Genomic DNA, 15,150 nt, shown 5'->3' with positions numbered 1-15,150 from the left:
TGACTGCTTAATAGTTTTATGAAGACTGATTTTGTAGTGTACTTCATTTTGATGGGAATCATTGCAACAGATGAAAGATAAAGACTTCTGAGGCAGCAGCTTTGTACCCTGTGTTCTTGGGCAGTACTGCCATGGGTCGACCACTTGCAGACCGTGAACAGTATCTGAAATCGGTTTTAATGTTGTGTTTAGAATAACTACTTTCTTTCCCAAATTTACTTCCAAAATTAAACTTGCCTAATAAACAGTTCGAAAGGGGAGGGGAGAAAGAAATAACTTGTAACTCTGCAATCACTGAAAAATGTGGGGTTGTCCTCTCACATATGGAATGAGATTTCCTGCAGAAGGCTTATGTCATCAGACTGACTAATTTAATTTTATTATTTCATGATTTTGGCATGCAGAATTTCCAATTAATAATTTAAAAAGTATGGGTCAAAAGAGTACTGACATTAACTGTATTTGAAATGGCATCTTGTACTCATTCATGTGTGAATGAACCTAGCTCTTTTAAACACACTGGTTTTTAATAAAATACCTTCTTACACAGAATTCATGCTTACCAAGGTGAACTGAACATACTTCTCTTCAGACATATCTGGCAGAAAGGTTTGACGTACTAAATTAGCAAAATGTGTGCCAGATTTAATATAACTAAAAGGAGCCAAATCTGAGCAGAAATGTTTCTTCTCAAGGCAGGAGGAAGCGTGCTGATTTTGGGTATGTTATGCAGCATTTGTGTGGTTAACTTGTAATGCCAGATAGTCAGTTCTGGTAGGATAGTTACACTAGTTCAGCATATAAATCATCACTTTACACCACCAGTCCTAACAGAACACCCTTTCTCTCCCTTACCACGACAAAAGAAATTAATCCATTAGAAAATCACCTCTGAACAGTTATCTAGGAGAATCTGGCAAGCTTATGGTAGCACACACTTAGCACAATTTACATCATTTGTGAGTACAGCTGCTGCCATATTTTGAAGCATTTTTCCAAACTGTCTGGAAGTGTCAGTTATATGCAGGAAATAGTTCAGGATTTTTGTGAGGCTGAGAAACAGGTTTTAATGAGCAGGTGCCCCCTTTCAGATCACCAAGTCATTTTTCTGAAGCATCTCTAATTTGGAAGGGGGCAGCATACAACACAGCTTTATCTTCCTCTGCACTTTTTTGGCTCACATATTCCTAACCAGCTGCCCATCCTTTGGATTGTTTTTCAGCAGCATCCCCAGGAAGCCCTTTGAAGTCTTAGAAATATATATATATATATAAAATTTAGGTTGACATACTTGGCAAGCTTATTTAAAAAATAGGAATGTTTCATGGCATGACACAATAGATCTCTTAAGTGAGTTATAAAGAGCTGAAGCATTTCTAACAGCCGCCAGCTTTTGCCTTAAGTTCCTAATACTTTCTTTTCTATTTCCTGTTGCCTGAAGTGAATAAAATTCTTGTGTTGTATTACAACTCTGTAAAGGAGTAAGTTTATAACACAGAATTTTTAAGAATTTTCCTTTACCAAGGATTTCTACAGTTGAAAACATGAGGTATAAAAATTGGGGTGTGTATTTCTTTCTGATGCTTTAGGTAAGAATACTGATCTGAAGACAACCAGTGACTATCTGAATAATAATGAAATTAAAATTCAGATAGTTGTCACAAATTCTGCTAACATAATGACTCTCAGAAAAAAAGGAAGTCATTCTAATGAATGCCTAGCCTAAATAAGTTGCTAGCTTAGAGAAGGGGAAAACATTTTCTTCTTTTCTGTTGCTCAATACAACATGAAAATAAATTATCCACCATTCATGACTGTATTATTGATTACTTTCTTAGTAGATCTGGGAAACAGAGATACATATAATGGGACAGAACAGCCACCATGCTCACACCAAAAATCAGATCTTGTATTTAGTGATAGTTTCTCTGTAGCCTTTACTTTTCTGTGTTGCCATTTTAACTTCAGGACTGGATTCTCCAGCATTATTTAACACTGCAAATTATTATGACAGGAAAAAGATCCTGAGTGACAAAATGCACGTTTACTGCCACAGTAAGTTCAGCTTTTGGTGACTGAGGAGAGAACTTGCAGCTGTATTGCCACGTTGCTGCCCTAGAAGTTTTGAATGACTTTTGGCTTAAAAAGGCTGTGCTTTCATCTTTTGTGTAGGCTCTTGCTCCTGTATTTTGCAGTCCTTTTTAATCTGTGTATTTCTAGTAACTTGGTAAATGTTTTCCTGTTTAGTTTTTGACAGATTTTTTTTTACTAAATGGTTAGTTGGAGCAAATAAACAATATGTAAATTTAATTTTTAAATAGTCTCTGATTTCTTACATGGTAGAACAATTCAGGGAACATCCAATGAGTGCTAAAGTTTCTGCCTGTATTTAAGCTCGTTGTACATCAAGCACAAAGATCAGCTGTGGCAGGTCAGAGCAAAGGCTCATTTAGCCCCATAACCTGTCTGTAATACTCGCTGGAAGTGCTTGTCAAGGGAAAAGCATGAGAGCAGGTACGCAGCAGGGTGCACGCTTCCAGAGTATAGCCATGAGCAGCTCAGGGACTTCCCACCTCAATCACGGTTCTTTGTAGTAAGAAGTGATAGATTTACCTGCTATTAACTTCTTCTGCCTCCTCAGAGCTGTGTAACTTTCTAGCATCCACCAAATCCTGTGGGGAAGAAGCTTCACTACTTATCTCTATGCTGCCTGAAGAACCCCACTCCTTTTCTTCATTTGAGCTTGGCTCCTCTTGATTTTTATGTCCCTTATTTCTTCAATTGAATGCAGCAGCAAACAACTGATGCCTATAGAAAAGAACGGCCTCTTGAGGTCTGAGGCGCTCAGTTCTGATCCTGTGTGCTATGTGGAAGTACAATTCAGACCGTAAGTGCAGCTGTAACTCCCATGAAGTCACTAACCCTGTAGGGATCTTTAACCACACTCTTGCCATGAGCAGTATGCAGTGCAGTGCCTTTTTTCCCTGGGAACACTAAGTCCAGCTGAGGTGCTTCGTGACCCAGGGGTCCTGACACGCTCAGTGTCATAAATAAAGAACATAATTCACCCTGGCATATACCGGATTGCAAGTGCCTTTCTTTTGGGTAATTCCTGGAAAGAAATACGAAAGCCCGACACATGCAACTATGGCACATGGTGCTGCCCTACCTTAATTTGCACACCAGGCAGACTTCTCTTTTTACTCATTCATTCTTCATTCCTGCACTACTGAAGAAGTTCTTATTCCCTTGAAGTTCTTATTCCCTCTTTCCCCTCAAACATTACAAGTATTTATACATCTGAAGGATTTTTGTTTGTTTGTGGGCTTTTTTTAAAAGTGAATGCAATTGCTGTCAGTAAATACATTTCCTTCCTATATCTAATCACTGTTAAGCAGAGGAGAAAGATGAGTGTCCATCCAGACATGAGCAACTAGGAGACTACAGAAGCCAAAGAACTCTAGAAGGGAAGTAATCCGTGCATGAAAATCTGGCTGTAACTTGTTGCGCTACATGTCGATATTACAAAGCAGTGCAGTACAGGAGGAGATGGGCAGGTGATTCACAGTCTGTGCTATAGGCACATAAGCTGTCCTTTGGACTAGCTCTAGTCTGATGATGTGCGGAATGCCCTTCAGTGGTTGAAGCTATTCAGGTGCCCTTCTGGAACACCTGTCCTGACTGCACTGCAACTGAAAGGAGTCTGGGTTACACGCTGCAGGGTTGCTTTACAGTGTGAACAAAAGCACAGTAAGTGGGGATGATCAGGAGATTTCCTTCAGAAGCGCAGGTCTAGTCCAAACTGAAATGTAATGTATATACTTAAGATGCTTTCAAAGCATATGAATGTCCTGAAGAAGAGGACAGTCACTTAAAGAGTCCTCCCCTGGTTTCAGCAAACTTTGTATACACCAGCGTTAATGAGCACATGCTTGCACTTTAATCTTGAGAAGGTAAAGACCTGAAGGCAATCAGTGAGTTCACTACAGTAATCAGTATTTTGAATTTCATTGCTGCTAATCGGCAGCTGTGACAATAGACCTTTAACTCTATTCCTAGATTGTTCCTCTCAAAAAGTGAAAACATTGAAACCCACAATGAGTAAAACTTTGAAGTAGGCCAGAGTAGTCCTAGAGTGTGTATTGCAATGGAGTAGTCTAAAAGTACAAGTATTAACAACATACGACTGCATACTGATTTTGAAAGTTTAAAAAAGAAAAACATATTTTAATGAACTCAATGTAAGAAAATTTACAGGAGGGGGAAGGCAGGTTTTTGACTTAAGGAACTGTCCAAAGTGGGAGACAGTTGTGTCACAGACTTCAGTTTGTGCAATGTAACACGTTTATCATGGTCACTTGGTTGCAGGGACGTCCAAGATGATCACGAAAAGCATCAGCTGTGATTTGGAATTCGCATCTTTTCAGAGATCACCACGCTAACATTATTACTCATTTCAAGTTGTCGGCTAGTTGTTTTGTGCTGGTAGTTATTCTGCAGCTGAGTTCTATAAATATATACCTTTCCTACCAGCATCACAAGTTTATTGATGCTTACTGAGTATTTGTATTTTGGCTAGTCTGTTTTTAATTTCTTTAACACTTAACTATATGCTTAGTACCTGTCACAGTGTAGAAGATACATGTACGTAACAACCCTGTTTCCTGCCTAAGGCATAGGATACTTTAAATCTTTCTTTACATTTCTGACTGTGAGAGGGAAGTGGGTTATTTCCTCATTGTATCACAGGTGTGTCAGAGAAGCCATTTGACATAGTCATTTCTTCTTTCAGCCACAAGTGCCTCACAGTACAGCAGAAGAAAACGGATGCAAAAGGCAAGGTTGGAAGTGTGATAAAGTTTCCCCAATAACCGAATTGTTTCCTTCTTCAGATGTAGGTGCAAGAAACTACAGGCATTTCTGTGCAGTTTATTACAACAAGAGCCCAGGGTTTGAGATTATCCATGGTTTGCTGGACAGGGTCATGCAGCTTCTTGAAGTACCACCAAATGAAGAGAATGGCTACACGATCAAGGCAACTGAAGGTAAGGAAAACAGAGCTGCAGTGTACAGCAGAGGTTGTTCTGGAGCTCAAATGTTCCCCTACAAACTGATGTGAATTTTCGGTTGCTCTCAGCAGTAAGCACCAAGAATTAAGTATTATCGTATATGCTATTGTACTGCACTATGATGAAATGATAATGAAAAGGCATTAACTGCATTCACTGATTGTAAAACGGGATTGCTGTCTTTCTGTGACCTATTTTTAGAAGTTTTATATAAATTGTGAGTTGACAGCTTTTTAAGGAGACTTACAGTAAAGCATATGCCATGAGCTTCATTGATTGTTTACAATTAATCAATCTGCTGATTGCCTGAGTAGGTAAGAATTGACTAGAATGATGAATATGCCAGATACCCACTGTATTCTCTTTGGCTAACAGTGCCTGGAAAAGACAACTTTTTACACCTGATCTTTTAGTTTATAACTTTTATTCATATGTACCTTTTATTGATATGAAGATATATGCCTTTTATGTCCTTTATTCAAAGACCTGCTGTCTTTGAGACTGAACCTGCTGCTTAGACAAGTAGTTGTGTAACAGCCCTCTTCCTTCTCCATACAGGGTGAGCTGCACATGAATTAAAAATAACATCCTTAAGTGCAGAATCTCCTCTGTGTATGTGCATATACATGTAAGAGAGAAAGCAAGCAGGTTGACCCCATTACTTCACCGAGAGACCATAGGCTGATGCAAGAGAGCAAGCATCAGCAGCTAAGCTATCCTGCTATCTAAAATAAGCGTAGTAAATACAATATAGAAAAAGAAGACTGAAGGGATAGCAGCTATGATTCTACTTATACAGCATACTTTGGTGTTCAGAGATATGAGACACTGACTCAAATTGACTCAGCTTGAAGAAATGCCTCCATTCTGCACTTAGCGGAACCAGTGGCACTCACAGGAATCCCTGACAGCCTGACTGAGCTTGCCATTTCATAGAAATTTAATGAAAAATTGTTAGATGTCTCCCTGTTTTGCAGTGCGCTGCCACAATGCCAAACAGAACACTTCAACTAAGTGGTCTCCTACCGCTTTAATGCGTATTTGTGTCACAGATTGACATTTTTGTTTTCTCCTGTTTTTTAACAAAGTACTATTTTGCTCAGTGTTATTTAGGCGGACTTTCAAAGGGTTTATTAGAATATTGTTAATAGGATTCCCAGGTTGACCAGAGGAACGTTTAAACCATGTCTCTTTGTTACTTCTTGTTCTAATTCTACCAAGCATAAAACAGGTAATAGTAAAGCTTCTTATTTGGAGGAAGGGGGTAAGAGTGTTAGAGGACCCTCTAGGAGGTGGGTACTGAGCTGTCATTGAAGCCAAACTGAAAAGCTAAGATCCCTTTTCAAAACTCTTCTGTAGCTCATTTTTGAATAGACATATCAAGAGTTTGCTTTAGTATGGAAGACATTTGCAAGTGGTTTGTATTCCATTTCAGTTACTAGTTTCGAGAAACTGGAAAAAAAAACCCTCAAAAAATAACCCTAACACAGTGAAGAAGCTATTTCTAGATATAGTGCTGTTTAGTTTTCCTGATGCTGTAGGATTTTTAATGCCCATTCAAGATCCCTACATTCCCATGACATTACTCCACAATGCATTTAGTGTAAAGGATGGATTATGTCTTGTCATATGCAATATATTACAAGCAGTTTGTGGCTTTTGGCTATAGACAAAATAAAAGTGCCTTCTACTTTCTGTTTCACGAGTGATTCAGAAGCTCTCCACGGCTGGTGTGTAGATTCCTTGCAGTTCTCCTGACATTGGAATTTAACCTTGGTAACAATGCGGATGGCTGATACTCTAGTGCCATAGTGAATACAGTGTCACTGCACCACTTACTTCACTGCGGAGATGGTTGGAAGTCAAAGTAGCCTGGGGGATTTTATTTGGGGTTTTTTTGTTGTTTTAGTTTGTTTTTTTTTAACTTGCTTTGCAGTCTGTCAATTAAGCATGTGTGAGAGAAAATGTCAGCAGATGATGGAGTAAGGTCAATTGCTTAGTGAAAAGAAGATATCCTGTAACATCTTAAGAGACTGCAGGATACCAACATAATTCAGAAGATCAGTGCCAGTTAAATCAGGACATTACACATGGCATGAATTTTTAGATGCATCTTTATGGAGCATGCTTTTTTTTTATTGCCTGCGCCAAATTAAAATTTTTTACACTGACAAATGGGTTTCTACTATGACTCTGATTTAGAAAGACCGTAGATACTTTTTCTGTATGTGATTTTAAACAAAACTTGAGACTAGTAAGCAACAGAGTATAAGGGAAGAGTTTTAGTCCGGTTGGTTTTATTTCTTGTGTTAACTGATTAAAATAGTTCCTGTGATTACTGTAAAACAATGCAGGGGAAAATGTTGTTTTAAATGAACAACGAATAATAGATAGAGATGTATTTGGCACATATTTGCCTGTTTGCAAAATTCACTTTGAAAAATGAAATGCCTGTACTAGAGTCCTGTTTGGTCCATATGTGCAAATCATGGTTATTTAAGCTCCTTCTGTTCTACCAACACCTAAGTGCCCTATGATTTGACCTTAAGGTCAGAGCCTTTTTGCCTTTATAGCAACACCTGTGAAAAAAAGTGCAGATGCTAGAAAATATGGGTGAAATTGTGATGTTCCCCTGGCCTTTGCACTATGCTTTGGTGTAATCTGAGCTAGGTAATAAATGGAGAAGAGCTGTTTAGAGCAGCCCTAAGGAAGAGAGGGGTTTGAGTGACTGAATTCAAGAATTTCAGCATATATTTGGCACTCAATGTTTTTTGCTTTCTTACAGCGAATAGAACTTTTTTTTTCTTACTACCACTAAATACACAAAATCATGAAGTTTCAAAGACAGAACTGTGATATGCTACCCATTGTTTTAAAATGCACAGGATAGACTCCTCGATACATTGGTGAATCCTACAGTTACTGGCCTAGAAAAGCATTTTGCTTTTTTCCTTGTTTTATATCTTAGGCATCTGTAACCAAACTTGGATTGACAAGAGTACGATTATTTCATCAATCCTCAAATTTGTATGTGCTCCATAATAAAATTTTGTACATAACACTCTTGAAACTTTAGCCAGTTCCGTACCATTAATAAATAATCAGTATGGATGTGTATGTTTAGGAGGTAAACAAAGTAAAATAAAACTTTCTAAAAAATAAAAATATGGGTAGAAAGACCCAACAAATTTGGTCACGTATTGTCAGGTAATTTAATAAAATCATTTAATTTCTAGTTCACTTATTCTCAGTTCCCTTGAATTGAAAACTAGAGGCATTCTGATAATTATATTGCAAGGTATTCTTAATTTCAGGTTTTAATCTCTGCAGGAATGGGCATGTTTTCTGCAACGTCTTGGTCATCTTGTGCTTCTGACTGACCATCTGAGATGACTATTTTCTTTCAGAAATCAGAACCATGATCACAGGAGGTGATGTTAATCATGGGATTTGGGTCCATAGTAATGTCTTGCTTAGGCTATAAAGAGAAGAGGGCTTAGTAAGCACTGACAGTGGATTCTGTATCGCAGGCTTCAAAGGAGCACTGTGAAGTGCAAGGTATAATTATCCTCACTTGCATCGTAACATTTAGAATTACTGTCCGTTATTTAAGGAAAGAAACCCTAGTTTTGCAGTACTTTGAGAGCCTGTACTTTGCAAAAGGGAATTAATGGGGCACAAACTGTTTGAAAAAGGAAAACAATATCCATAGTCTATGAAAACGAAGCAATTTGATAGGTTCACAGAAAACTTTATTGTAAAATCTGTGCATCAATACTGCTTCACTCTCTGCCCCACTACCTTCCATGACAGAACTGATATTTGATGGAACGTCCTTCATTCAAGTGAAAACAACAATGGCTGAATAGTGTGAGCTTGTGACATGAGCTACTTTTTTTGTACGTTATTGATTCTTGTGAATTGCAGCTAACTCCTGGACTGTTTATTTTTTTAGGTAAATGTTCATGCCATTCATGCTTTTAGGGTAATCAACAGCTTAGTAAAGCTGAGAAGGCAGCCTGTTTGTCTTCAACATAAATGTTTACTTAATAAATGCATACTAAGTCTTGCTTCCTTCAGTAATTGACAGTTGTCTTTCAGGAAAAAAGAAGGGGGAGAAATCGCACTTTCTTTTTACTGCCCTTATTTAATTAAATGAAAGGTGTGGCAAAGTGTAGAAAATTTTAATTCCACAGTAAATCATAGTAATAGCTTCTCATTTAGTAAGGTTTAGCTGTGAAATTAGAGGTAATAGTTATCTCCATAACTAAGAACATCAATAAACATTTGCTTTTATAATAATAATTATACAACAAACAACTTCAAAAGAAGATTTAGACTGTGAGCTTCAATTCGCATACAAGAGGAGAGAGGTCTGGGACTAATTCTGAGTTACATGTATAGAATTGAACACTGGCAGTTATCTCTGGTGAGTAGTTTAAATTGGGAGACTAATATACACAGATGTTTAGTGCCCATGTTGAACTTGGCTTTATTAATACCCGTTTTATTTTAAGAAACTATAGCTTGATTGCTCTTAATGGCAATCCTGGCCTTTCAGTTGCCTGTCTTGGCAGCCATTGCATTGTTCGTGAATGCCAATAATTGTGTATTTACTCATAGATAACTAAAGGAAACGGGCCAGTTTTACTATGAAGCCTGCAAATATCATTTGTGACATGCTAGAAGGTATCAGTCGATTCTTAATCCATTTAATTGGCATTCAAAATTTGATACTTTATAGGTGCTATTGCACCTTGTATTTACAGTCTTTCAAATTACAAGTTTGGTAGATAATCAGATTTGTTTGACATCTATTTTCAATAAAAACATATCAGCTGGTAATTGACTGTATTCAAGTCCTCTGGATTTCACATTTACCAATTCCCAATTAATTTTTTTTCTCACCTAGGATCAATCTAGGTCATCCACCTTGGAATACTAGCACCACATTAACATTCTTCTGGAACTACAGGGTTCCATCTATTGTTACTATAAGTTAACAGCAGCAGGCAGGGTATTTGCTTTGCGAATCGCACCATAATTCTGGTGCCCATGACTCCTAGCGTCTGAGAAACATCCTAGTCCTGGTAGATGTAACCAAACATATTCTTCATTTTTTCAGTAGACTGGAAGACACCTTTACTATATTCAAAAATAACTATTTTTCCCCCAGATGAAAAGAAACATTTACAAAAAACTTACACATTTCTGTCTCACATAAAAAGTTCAGCCAGGCCTGTTAGCAGATGAAAGTACTCTATCTACAATTTGTTTCCAGTATTCTTAAAAAAATCTTTATAATGCATCTTTATTGCTGCCAGTCATTAGTATTTCTTGATTTATACAATTTCCTTGATGAATTTTCAGCCACTGTTGTTAATCACATTTTATGAAGTGCAATTTATTTCTCTCATTTTTGTCTGTTTTGACCGCTTTCACTTCAGCACTAAATATAGGTACAATTTTAGCCAAAAATGTTCCCAGTTTTTGTTGTGAAACTAGTGCTACTTATTTATCAAATTGTTAAGATTTCCCAGTCTTCCACTCCTATTTTTCCGTTATTGTGAGGTGGTGTGGTTTTGTTTTGGGGTTGGTTTTTGTTTGTTGGGTTTTTTTCTTACTTACCCTCGTAGTCGGTTTCATGAATTAACAACACTAAGAGGTAAGGACAGTCTTTTTAAATCGAACTGACTTTAGTACCCTGTTACCTTCTGCAAGGTGTTTCAGCAGTTCCAGCACCGATCATTACAGTGGCTTAATTATAAGTCATCTTGCAAAATTGGATGCTTCTCACTAATTCTTCTGGCTTTTCCAGTGTTGGCCACTACTTTGAAATCTAATGAAATTCTAATTAATGTCTCATCCTTTTCTCTTGAGCAGTTTTTCCTGTAGCATCAAAGGAGCTTAGTTAAGTGAAGAACTACAGTTATAACAAAATTCTATTATCTAATAAAGTGGGTGTGGCTGCTCACTTAATGTCCCTTTAATTGTCTGTTATTTGTGCTCTTTATTCCTGTTCTTTAAATACAGAGCTTCAGATCTGCAGGAACTAAATCCCTACAAATTTAGGCCAAGTTTATTTTTGTCTTATCAGGTATCTTCCCACACTAGTGCTGATGCCTCAAATTTGGTTGTAACTGGATTAACACCCAAGGAGGTACCTGGCAAAGATATGAACCAGGAGAGTGGCTTATATTATTTAATTAGCCAAAGTGGGAGTCTACAGTGTTTGAAGTTTCTCCGGATAAACCTGTTTTATCAGAATTTGGCAGTGGGCTGTACCACTGGACATCTCAGAAGTGTCTTGCTGTTGCAAGTGGTGCAGTTAGGCTAACCAACATGAAGAGGCTGTGACAAAATCCACAGTTTGGTTCTGGAAATAGGTCTGTCTTTGTCATAAGACAAAAAGCTCTCTTCATTAGCTTTGTAATACAATTGATTTTTATTATGAAAAGAGGCTATTAGATGTGAGTTTAGGGAGGGCTTTTTCCATTCATATGGTCATTTCAGCTCCTCTCCTGAAAGTTTTTGAATGTTCCTTCCCAATACCCTCCAAGTATAATCTGTTTGCACAACCCTTATCCCAAAAAAAGCTGTATCAGTTGGAGGAAACTTACATTATTTTAGCACAGTATGGGATAATAAAAGGTTTGACGGGCTTAGACTTCTTTGTCTTTTAAGCTTTCATCACCAAATCATGTTTGACACACTTTTTCCACCACACATGAAATAAAGTTCAATAACAGAACAAAGAAAATATTTGTTTCTCAAATACAGAAGATTATTTCAGAAAAGAAACTCCTTTGAACTGACTCATTTAGAAGTATGTTTCCTGTTGTGTAAGTATGGGAGGAAAAATCTATGGTAACTGCAAAGCTGTTCTGGGGAGGGGTGTCCAGTCAACCTGTCAAGAGACACGAGCTACCTTCCTCTTTTCGCCAGTGCTAACTAATAAAGATTGCGATGTTCTTCTTCCCGTTGCATTTCATTCTGACAGATTAGGGATGCTCCAAGAATTAGTAGCATTTCTCCTGACAGACTTTTCATTTTCTATTAGTTTTTGTCAACTGCCAGAACCATCTAGATGATTAGATTAGCATTTGTGTTCCTAAGCTCAAGGTGTAAATTTCTTCCCCCTGACATCAAGTCTTTGCTCTCCTGCTGTTCCTTCACTGAGAAGGCCTGTTCAGAGTTTTAATTTGTCTGTGCCCCCCCCCAAGGCAACTATCTGTGTTAATCGTACATCATAACAAGTCTAACAGATAAAAATCTTCCTTGCATCAAGAGTTTTAAATGTCTGATACAGCTCCCAGTATCTAGAATTAGGTCATCTCCATTTTTCTGGCTCTTTCCTTACATTAAAAAATAATTTTCTATTTCAAAATCACAGACTACATTTTCAATGTTGCAAAGCCTTCCTCTAGAAAAGAAATTATTCATCCAAGCCATCTCCTTTCTCAGTGAACGGGATCAGTGATCTAAGCGGTGAGGGGCAGGGTGCGAGTCTGCTTGTGCCACTTCTGTGGTGAAGCCCCACTTGGCTGGTGTCACAGCTTCATCCTTTGATTCCGTTTTCACCTCCTGCACAGCCTGCTATGGCTAGAGGCCAACTAAGTGTCTGTATGCTTCCATTTTCACAATAAATTAATAATGTTAATGCTAGCAATTGTGATCAGGTCAAGTTTATAGCTCATAGTCAAACAGTTCTGTGATCCAGTTTGAACTGTGCTATGGAGGCAGAAGGTGCTTCAAATTTAATCTTGCATACATTTTCTAACGTACATTTATGCAATACAATTTTAAACAGGAATTTGCAAGATTTTAGCTCAAGACTTTTAGATCAACGTGAACGCCAGATCCCAAGATTAGTATTTCTGTTGCCCGTGGTGGGGCAATTGACTTTACCTTTGCTTGTGGTGTACGTACTAGAAAAGGGACGATAAGCAGAGGAATGATGAGCTAGTGCAGACCCAACCCAGTACATGCACTGGGCGCAGACCCTCCGTGTTTGGGTCCCGCAGCAGGACAGCCATGCTTGGTGCACACCCAGTATTGCTTCTGGTCCCGGGCTCGCTCACCCCCGGCCAGTTCCAGCCCCTCTGCTCCTAGCGGTGCAGCGTGCGGCGTTGGTTCACAACAGAACTCTGAGCTGCTAAAACTAAGTGATTAACAGTTCCAGTGACTGCTGGGATTCATCGTTTAATTATGTGTGGTTCCATGCTAGTTTGTCAAGTCGTTTTTTGAAAGGCATGAAATGTGGTGGCTGTGAAGGCATAACCTCAGGTGGCTGTTATTTATCCCAGCAAGTAATGTCAAGGCATTGGGAGGGGAGACGGCTTAGTCTAGGACACGAAGTGAATAAACAACATGCAAACTAAACACAACACACTAAAGTAGACTTGCAGACTGACCTAGTGCTGGTTCGCGTTATTCTGTAGTGCTTGTATGAAAGCAAGCTTAACATCTAAATCTGCTGCCTGACTGTGCATAGAGTATGTTATACCCCCTACCATAAAGAACATGGCTTATTGTTTCCTAGTTTCTGACAGATTCTGGTGTTTGCAAGGAGGAATTATTCCTTTAGATTTTTAAAGAGGATTAAAACCAGTCATGGAACAGGAAGAAATTAAGGGTTTTAATATTCAAAGCTTTCTTTTCTCTACCTCAAGTGAAATAGCAAGACATCTTATAAAAAAAAAAAAAAAAAAAAAGGAAAGCTTTATTGGGGGTTAGGAATTCTCGACTTTTATAATAGCTGTGACAACATCAGCTTAGGTTTGTGACTTCTAGACAGGACGAAGTATAACATTTCAGATAAATCAGATAAAACTGGCCTAAAAGCAAAGATTAGCTATGTAATGGTAACTCTACAGTACAGTTAGATTCCAGTGTAGAATTGCTGTTTCTCACAACTGCCACACAAATGCAAATTTATTGAGCTTTATACAAAATACTGATTCCTAGAAAAATACATGGAATTTGATAGACTTCTTTCTAGGTTTCCTACTTAAGTTTTTCTGTATGCATTATTCAGCAGTCACCCTGATACTCCAAGCACGGAATGTGTGCGAACCTGTTACCCAGATCAATGATTCAAAATGTCTGCTTTCCTTAGCCTCAGCAATCACCCAAATATTACCTTCCAATAGGAAAGGCAGGAGGAACACAGTGGTTTTACCCAAATAAGATTCTTAAGTGTCTGACACTGCTGTAATCCTGAGAATAACAGAGGCGAATGAAGAGCTCCAAACCTATTACATTCTTGAACTAGTTCCAGACACCCAGCCGCACCAAACATCCTCTGTTAAAAGCTCCTGGGGCACTCTACAGCAAGAATGAAGAATAAATCTAGCCTAGAAGCCTGTGCTGGTCTCTGTTCTCAAGGCAAAGGAAGGAAAGAGATTGCTGGCTACACCAGTTCGTCACTGCAGCGCACCTGAGCATGACTAACAAAGCTGACTCTGGACCCAAGCAGCGTTATGATTGTTTCCACACTGCTTGCAGCGTATGGTAATTTTTTATTTGTGGAACAGTATCATTGATCCCTAAATAGTCTTAAATGCAGTCAAATGCAGAATTGAGTATGTTCAGTTGTAGGCTTGTGTATGAGGGTTCTTATGAGATAGAAGAATTAGTTTTTCCTCACACCCTCCCTGAGATTCAAGTTAATAAAAATGCAGCCGTTGACTTAGCTGTAACACGAGAAGATGATTAATTGGCTGACCACTGCAAATCTGTGGATGATTCTCCATATTCCCTAGCCTCATTGTCTGCACGAGGACTCCAGTAGCCAACTCTATTTTTGGATATCCAGTGTACCAGTTCAGGTAAATAATTGATTGTCCCTTTACGCTCCTCTGCTATGCCCTGTATGTGGAGGCTTTTGAAAAAACATTGGAAGAAATCAGAACGAAAGATTCCCTTTAGACAGATAATATATTAATTCATATCATACAGCTATTTCTTCTGTCATCTTTTCAAGCATTAATTATTTTCTTGGCTGAGGGGGGATTAAATCTCAGGTGCTTATCTTAAATTTGATTGTACTGATGTGTCTTTCCTGACATGCCATTACAGT

At 38.3% G+C, this 15,150-nt stretch overlaps 1 protein-coding gene across 2 annotated transcripts in view; it reads left to right on the top strand.

Annotated features, from left to right (window-relative positions):
* Positions 1 to 15,150, top strand: part of FARSB (phenylalanyl-tRNA synthetase subunit beta) — a 42,625-nt gene that overhangs the window by 20,968 nt on the left and 6,507 nt on the right. For both annotated transcript variants that reach the window (XM_055723215.1, XM_055723214.1), the window contains one exon: positions 4,893 to 5,045. In XM_055723215.1, coding sequence (XP_055579190.1) covers positions 4,893 to 5,045 — 153 coding nt within the window. The remainder of the gene's footprint in view (positions 1 to 4,892; positions 5,046 to 15,150) is intronic.

Source organism: Falco cherrug, chromosome 11 (genome assembly GCF_023634085.1).
Source record: "Falco cherrug isolate bFalChe1 chromosome 11, bFalChe1.pri, whole genome shotgun sequence".
NCBI lineage: Eukaryota > Metazoa > Chordata > Aves > Falconiformes > Falconidae > Falco > Falco cherrug.
Note: the sequence above shows the minus strand (reverse complement) of the source record. Positions and strands in the feature narration are given on the sequence as shown.